The following is an 8456-nucleotide window of genomic DNA, read 5'->3' as shown; positions in this document are numbered from 1 at the left end:
TTATTCAAACTGCTTAGCAATTGCATAAGTTATATATTTTACTTTTATTCAAAATGTAACGTTTGTGCGCTGACTAAACTCATTTTATAGTTCGTGTGTAGTTCAAGTTCATGTTTCAAGTTGGAGCTCAAGTTCTGCAGTTTGCTAAAAAGTTACAGTTTGCAATGGGAAACCTTGAGTGGAATTCACCGACAGTCGTTATTTCCTGCTAATCCATCAAGCCATTAGAATGGTAGCAGCAGCTCAAAATCTTAACGCAGTGGGAAACAAGAATAGCAAATTGTTATCAATTATTCAAGACTGAATTCGAGGCAAGACGTAGAAGCTGTTAACAGCCCCAGACTTTAACTATAACGGCTGGCATGGAGTACACAGTATACACGGTGCAAATACACCGCTACGGCCAACAAAGTGTAACGTTCAAGTTTACTTTTCATGGTATTAAAAAAAATCTGAAGAATTCAATTCTTATTATTTTGACGATTGCAGCGTATATTGTGCGTGCAGCCATTTGGTAACAATTTTTGCACTCGAACGACGTAGTGAAATAATCCCCTCTCATTAACCTAATCAAGACGGGAAAATATTGACATAAAATTTAGGCGAATCAACACCCAACCCTATTTATTACAGAACCTGCACTGCCATAATTGCTAAATATATTTTAAATCAAACATTCAGTAGAAAAGAATAAAAATTCCGAACAGAATTTCATCCATTAACCCTGTTCTCAGTTATCAAACTAAAACAATTGATACAATTTCATAGATTAATTTAAGAGTTAATTCCCATTGTTAGAGGAATTTCCAATGAATTATATTACTCAATTTTGTGATATCGAAGTCATTTCTCTTCAGCATGACAGTAATAATTGTGAATTATTCAAATTTGTGTAAATCTTGTGAAACAATTGATGTCTCCAAGGCAACGTACATTTCCTATTCTAATACAAAGAGCAAAGGCGAAGCACTGGCTGCAATGCATTATGACGATGGAAGCACTTAATTGGAACGGTGGTAGGGAAAGTCGAAGTAAGAGTAGGAAAAAGCAAAGTGCCCTAACAAAATTCGCGGTATGCTTCAGCCTCCGCCCCAGAGTTGCTATGTTCGCGTAAGAGTTATTCTGGGTCAGTTGGCCAACTGATCGCAATCAGCGACTAGTCAGAACCTCCTTGCCGACTTTATAGTCTGAGAGTAGGGCAAGAGTTGGCAGAATAAGTACCAGGCGCTTGTAGCTGTCTGATTCGGGGACCGAAAAGCGGACACAGGGATGCTGGTGGACTATGCTCCCCGAGTCCAAGGCGTTCCTTAATCCAGAGCCGCCCTCGGCTCTAATTTTTGTTAGGGTGATAGCAAAAATATTAATTGGAGTTACGGGTTACTAGGTTATTTCCCTTTCAATGATTCAATGGTGAACAGACCAAAGTAAATAATAAGGTGCTCATTAAAAATCGAGGATTTCAAACGATATATCTCGAAATCAAGTGCTAAAATGGCTCAATATCTCAAATGGACTAGAAAATTCAAGATTATTTAATTAGGCAGCGGTATATAAATGAAATGTGTAGATGCTATAGCGAAGAGTTTGGAAGGATTTTCCGTCAAATCGAGGAAACTTGCATTTTAATTTAAATAAAAAACTAAAGTTCTCTTCTTACGTGTGAAGCTAAGAACTTTAGAAGTTCAGAACACGACGAAAAAAACAGAAGGATTAAAATCAAAAAGAACTGAAATGGCATATCTTTACTTGTAGTAAAAAAAAAGCTTGTACAAAAATAAAACTAAGAAGCACGAAAGACTTAGAGGCTATTTTCAATTATACACGAAGATGAGTGCCGTACATGCATAGCAAGGTGAATATTACGGATGATGGAGAAACACATGAAAAGATCATCATCACAAAAGGTGTTTGCATATCTGAGTAATAATTGCCTGAAAATAATTGTGATGAAGAAGCCTTCACACTTCAACGTAAACATAATATTAGTTTCGAATGAACGACGAGAAAGACCTGGGCAATGAAATAGAAAGACAAACTGAGACACGAGAAAATTTGAAAGTGATCTAATTCAGGTAAATCAATAATATCATACCTTGAGACGCAAGATTGAGAGACAAGTAAGCACGATTTAGGAAACATTAAAAGAAACTACATTAATTCTAATGCCTGGAAAATAAAATCAGAGCTCGGGTGAGACTAAAATAATATTCAAATGAATCCAAATAAAAGGCAAAATACAGTCAGAACTACGCTAAGTCTAACTTAATTATTGAAAACGAAAAACACTGGTCAACGTTTGCGGCACAGTGGATAACGCTCCTCAAAAACGTTTAACTTAACTCCTGTGATAAAAACCAGATGAGCATATTTTACTGCCTTTTTAAGATGAAACATCAAATGTTTCAAATCTTGGCATTTCAGCCTCTTTAAGAGCCGAAATTATCCAACATATCAGTGATAGCGTGTTTTTTCGTGATGTACCCAATTAGCTTATTGACGTTGCACATTTTTGGCACAAAATTATTTTTGTGGCAGTTACACAAGTAATCGAATACCTTCTACTGAGGAATTTTATTTCTCTGGGAATGATATTATAGCGTAGATCATTTTAGGCTCGGGTATAAAAGTTAATACGGTGACTCGCCATTTCCATCACTGCCATCTTTAGCTCATAGGTCATGCGTGCTTTGTGATATGAGTTTGTTAGAAGTTGTGATCTTCTAAATTTGGTAAAGTTGTGCGAGGCTGTAAGTTTGAGCTATGGGATGATTTGGACGAGGCATGTTCCGAACTGGGTTGAAATTTAACCTCGAAAGGTGAAATTAGTCATCCAAATTCGTCGTTGTTGTTGCTGATCTGTGTGCCGAATGTGTTCATTTTTTGAACTAAAGTAAACAGAGGTCTGTTCCTAAGACTTGGTCATTTGAAATTAAAAAGACCCAAGCACGAAAGATGTTGAAAATTACATAGATTTCTAAAATACTTTCTCTTTTAAAAGTGCTTAATCAATTGAATTTTTATAGTTAGTCTCCATGATTAACAGGCGGAAAATCAATCATTCTGTCCTTCTTATGCAGTTGCTCATTGCTTGATATGTTTTAAAAAGATTTATAGCGAGTGTGCGTTCGCCTGGCAATGTTGTAGGTATCCCGAGTACCTACGAACAGTTTGCCGCTCCGACAATACTTGCTGCAGTGAAATGCCCTCTATAGCTCACTGTAGAGCCGCATTTCACGTCCAGACGTAGGCAGTTCTTTTTCTCTTTGCTATCATAGCTCATTGGTTCATTTGTATCGATTGATGTCAAGCTACTCTTTTAGATGCGCAATTATGAAATGTTCAAATGATGTTTGTCTACGCATCACGAATTTACAATGTTTCCAATTTCGCTCACCCATGAGGGCTCCATGCTTACAGCGGGAAACTCTTCGGTTCCGAGCTTTTTCAATTAAATGAGTTCCGAGCCTGTTAAATTATGTGGGTTCCTATCAATCAATCAAAGTGTTCGTGTGAAAGGAAAGAGATATTGGGATGAATAGAATGAAAAGATACCATAAAAAGTCATTTTGTGGATTTATAGTGTAAATTTCAAACGATTTAAAACATTAATTTGATATGCTTCTAACTCAGAAACTTTTTCCTTGCATCACTCCATGGGCTCCAGACTTCTCTACAATCACGAAAATATTTAGAACGCGCCCGTTGTTTGTGTGCTATTCTAAATTACGTCACCTTAAACTCTTCATATTTAATTTGCTGCTATTGAATTCATATCAATATTTGCCGTATTAGATATTTATAATGCTTGCTAAAATCTCATTTATAGGCTAAGCTTACTGGTGGAGTCGTTCGGTTGCCGTGTATGTAGAGCTCCTTTGTATTGTTGAGCTAGGAATATCTCATTAAATGTGGCCTCCTCTTGTGTTTCATTGCCACACTTGATACGTTCATTAATAATCAAGGTAATTATAGATGGTATGTGAACGTGTGTCGCTTCCTGAGTTTGTGCTCTTTATTTTTGCTTAGAATGCCACGATCATTTATTCCACCTGAACTTGACTTGAACGAATAATTATTAACAAAGAAGCCTTAATCATTTCACTTACTCGACGCTAATTTAATAAAAGTGATGAAAACGCATCGTTTACTCTATCAATTTAGTTTAAACAAAGAACTCGATATTAACTGCTTGAAAATTTCTAAAATGTAGTTGCCATTAAACGTTCTTCCTACTTGCAACATGCGCCAGATTATTTAAGTTACAGTTATATTTCAGTTTCAATTATAATCTAATAATTTTCTTCTGAGATGCTAGCTATCATCTCAAAAGCCATAAGTTTCAACGAGTGCATGAGAGCCATCAGGATAGAACTTAATTCCTCTTCTCACTCGCAGTTCATAGCTGCGAGCCACACTCGTGTTTGCTAGTCGTTACCTTCTAACGCCGTACGAGTGCTTTCTACGTACAAGTTAATAATTTAAATAGAGTTTTTCACGAGATTATCTTTTTATCTTTGTCAGCTAATTTATTTTGCTCATTCTCCCAATCCTCGCATTCACTCCGTCTCATCATGAGAAAAGTCATGAAAGTTACATGATTTCATTCTTTAGCTATATTTAAAAATATCTCCTTCAATTAACTTATTCTGCTCATAGACAAGCAAATATTTACTTCAGAATCACATTTTCTTCTTGTCAGCCAGTGTTTTCTCGAGTTCGTCTACGCGTTTAGACAACATCGTTCGCTTACGTAGGCTTGCTTCCAGTCGAGCTCTCGCCGCCGCCACTGCCTTACTTTCTTTCTTGGCTTTCACTTCTCCATTATCTATTCCATCCTCAGTTTCTTCATCTTGAATATGTCCTGCACATCCCTCTGTTGTTTGCTCTTGGGAAATTAGGTTTATTTGGTCATTATGACCGACGATGGCATGTACAGGGTTCGTATTCTCAGGCTCATCTCCGACGATCAGGAGAGGACTGCTGCTTCGCGGGCCTCCCACGTCAATGTCGTCCTTGATTTCCAAATCTTCTGTGTTATTACAACTCAACCAAGCCCGATTTCGATCAATTTTTTGACGAAGGTTCTCGATCTCTTGCTCGATGCGATCAATTTCTTCGCAGTTCTCCGGTGAAATGGAAAAATTAGTCCCATTTGTTGCCGGATTTTCCGACGAAAGCTTCATTAATGCGGAGAGATTTTCTTCTTCCTGTGAAATTAATGATTTGATGTATGTGGCATGATAAAAATATCAGGATTTTTGTCAACTGAATTGAACTACGCAATTTCAACAATCGATGTAAACTTTGAAATTTTCTCTTTCCCACTTCGTACATGAGTTTTATTTATTCACAAGCTTTATTGTTAACTATTAATCTTCCAAAAATATTCATAGAAATCGCAGAGCACGAGCAATGTCATCTTCTGAACTAACTAGTTGATGTCAACGTCGTTAATAAGTAACGTTAATAAGTAATGTTAATAATTATCGTTAATAATTAACGTTAAAAATTATCAAAGACGATTACCAAATTAATGTTAGCAATATACGTCAATAGTTAAGTAACGCCACCGCGCAGGCCCCACCTTGACCACTCGCAGCTTCACGGCACGACATCGCTCGTTGACGCTCTTGGTGCTGCACGACAGCGTCGCTGGCGCAGGCACGGCTGCACGGCGCTCCTTCATTGCACGCACTTTGTCTTCCTCATCGCGCACCTTCACGACCATGTAATAATAATAATAGCGGTTTCAGCGTCTATTAGGCCGTAGGCCTGTCGCTGATTCTTAACATCACAGAACATTCACAGCATTTTACGGTCTCGAATTCGCAACTCACTGCTCCAATTCTGCTGTGCTTAACCGCCCGGCCTCCTTGCTGATTCTGACCAGAAACTGGCGCACAGAGCTGGGATCGAACCCGCGCCTCTCTGCGCCAATCTTGGTACTCTGGACTGTAACCACTGGGCCATGTATGAGCTGATATGCCGTGTGCAGGTCGTCATATTGTTCAATATGGTCTCAAGTCTCGGGCATTTGGCAGGGTGGCCCAGTGGTTACAGTCCAGAGTACCAAGATTGGCGCAGAGAGGCGCGGGTTCGATCCCAGCTCTGTGCGCCAGTTTCTGGTCAGAATCAGCAAGGAGGCCGGGCGGTTAAGCACAGCAGAATTGTAGCAGTGAGTTGCGAGTTCAAGGCCGCAAAATGCTGTGAATGTTCTGCGATGTTAAGAATCGGCGACAGGCCTACGGTCTAATAAACGCTGAAACCGCTATTATTATTATAATTTTTTTTACTATTATTATTATTTAAATATGCACTAATAAAAATTTCTGTATCAGCAATCAAGTTTCTCAAAAAGTCACTATACCTACGGAAATTCTGGTCGCCAATACTCGAAATATTAAAAAATACACCAATAGAAATTTCTGAAAGAAATGCGTTTAAAATATTACGATACAAAGTGTAAAAATTTGAAATAACTGATAATATCTGGAAAGGAAACTAGATATTTACTCGTATACTGCTTCATTAGGAAGTCATTCATCGTTGCTATATCTTTATTAACATTAGTAGAAGTAAAATCTTTGAAATTTAGAAGAATATTTTACGCCCCTTATACTTTGCTCTCAATTCTTCTGAAAACTTTATAATTACATAGATATTTTTCATCACGCATCATCTATTAGTCCAATCGCCACTTTACAACGAGCGTCATCTAAATCAAACCAAAAACAAACACTATAATTTGCAAAGAAATTAATTCTAATAATAAAAAAGTTAAAGCACGATGTTAAGTTTGTTATTTCAATTATCAGCTGAATTACCTGTCTGGACAGGACGCTCTCCATGCCGTCCGAGCGCCTGTCTGAGCACCACGCCTCCCACTGCCTCCGTCTCGCCGCCGTCTGTTCTGTCAACGCACGCGTCCCTGTCTGACGTGCTGCTAGGGCGCGTTCTGTCGCGCGTTCCTGTCATGAATGCAGCTTATGATCATGAAAATGAAATTAATTTCATATTAAATGATTGACATGTGTTTGATATTGTTGCATTTGCGTGACCGCTCGGTTCATTTGCAATCTGACTATGGTTAGAATCGTTTAGCTTTACTTTACTGTATGAAGGCGTGTATAATTAACGTTACATCCTGTGTAATATAAGCATTAAGACCACCAGCTCCTCTCACGAGATCCTTACAAGCTCCTCTCTACCCTCCCTCCTCCCTACCCTCCTCCTCTCTACCCTCCTCCCTACCCTCCCTCCTCCTCTCCTCCCTACCCTCCCTACCCTCTCACACCCCCTCCCCCCACCTCCTGCAGGAGGGGCGCCAGAGCCTCCCTCGCCCTGGTCTGCAGGGCGGCCGCCTGCTGCACGTGCCAGGACCGCGTCAGCTGCAACAGGTGACTGCAGGCCAGCTCCTTCTCCAACTTAAATATACAATTTCAATAACTTCTCAATATATGCGTTTTAATAAATTTTTTACATCGTAAGTGAGGAGCAAACTTTTAATCTACATTTTTCCGGTGAAGAATAATGCAATGTCATAATTTAATCTTTATGAAACGCTCTCAAAATTACAAGTTACATTTGTATAAAGAAATGGTGATTAAATTTGCATTGCGGTAATTTCAAAGTCATGTGAATGGTAACAATGACAATTGTCATTTCAAAATAAAAACTGTTAAGCATTAATGAAGCACTTTAATGTGCAGCTTGTGCGGTCAATAAATTCAGCGGTGTAGCTGGTAATACATTTTCCGTATCTCTTTAACTAGGAAGTTACTCACTTTTTCACGCTTTTGGTTTAGAGCTGCAGTTTTGGCTCGAAGAGTTGCCAATTCTGTGAGCAATGGCCTGTATATTGAGCGGGAAAACAGTGACACAATGTCGATAATATCACATAGTTTTTTTATGTTCAACAATCTAATGTAATTTCAGCATGAACAAACATTATATTTTACATTTTTTTCAAGTGTGGTTATGAAGAAAAATTTTTCACTATGTCTTACTTGGATCTCTCGTCGACTGCAGCTATTTGCAGCTGTAGCTGCTGCACTGCGCTGTTCAGTTCAGAACACAGCGACTGTCGAGTTAAAAACTAGTTAGTTAAATAATGTTAATTGCACTAAACTCTGCAATCAAATTTATGCGAAAATGAATCTTCGTAAATCTATACTATTAACATCAACGCAAATTTCACACATAATGAAATAAATTTTGCATTCATACTAACATACTAATCTATAATAATACTCTAAAATCATACCTCCATTGTGCTAACATCCAGTATTCCAGGACGACTGCAGGAAATAGAGCGAATTACGTCATAGGTACTCAAATTGCTGCAACGGGTAATATTTTCGGTCGATAAACTATATTAAAACGGTCGAGTTGACAAAAAAGCTAGCCATAAATTCGATCAAATCATTATTATTCCGTGCATACGTATTTATTAGAAA

General features: G+C 38.3%; 1 protein-coding gene across 1 annotated transcript; it reads right to left on the bottom strand.

Annotated features, from left to right (window-relative positions):
- Nucleotides 1–3840: 3840 nt before the first annotated feature.
- LOC108676184 lies at nt 3841–8317 on the bottom strand. Its single transcript, XM_018164235.2, has 7 exons — nt 8264–8317; nt 8007–8080; nt 7785–7851; nt 7308–7424; nt 6825–6968; nt 5585–5716; nt 3841–5207 (listed from the first exon to the last, which is right to left on the bottom strand). The coding sequence occupies exons 1-7, from the start codon at nt 8267–8269 to the stop codon at nt 4680–4682; spliced, it is 1068 nt and encodes a 355-aa protein (XP_018019724.1). The 5' UTR covers nt 8270–8317; the 3' UTR covers nt 3841–4679.
- Between the last annotated feature and the right edge of the window lie 139 nt (nt 8318–8456).

The sequence above is a fragment of the Hyalella azteca genome, unplaced genomic scaffold, assembly GCF_000764305.2.
Source record: "Hyalella azteca isolate HAZT.00-mixed unplaced genomic scaffold, Hazt_2.0.2 contig13701, whole genome shotgun sequence".
Lineage (NCBI taxonomy): Eukaryota > Metazoa > Arthropoda > Malacostraca > Amphipoda > Hyalellidae > Hyalella > Hyalella azteca.
The sequence above is the reverse complement of the archived record's forward strand: the minus strand, read 5'-3'. Positions and strand labels throughout refer to the sequence as shown.

Coding starts and splice junctions, on each gene's coding strand:
- LOC108676184 (XM_018164235.2), bottom strand. Junction 5,717..6,824: donor AGAGCGTCCTGTCCAGACAG/GTAATTCAGCTG, acceptor ATGGTCGTGAAG/GTGCGCGATGAGGAAGACAA. Junction 5,208..5,584: donor TGAAGCTGCGAGTGGTCAAG/GTGGGGCCTGCG, acceptor TTAATTTCACAG/GAAGAAGAAAATCTCTCCGC.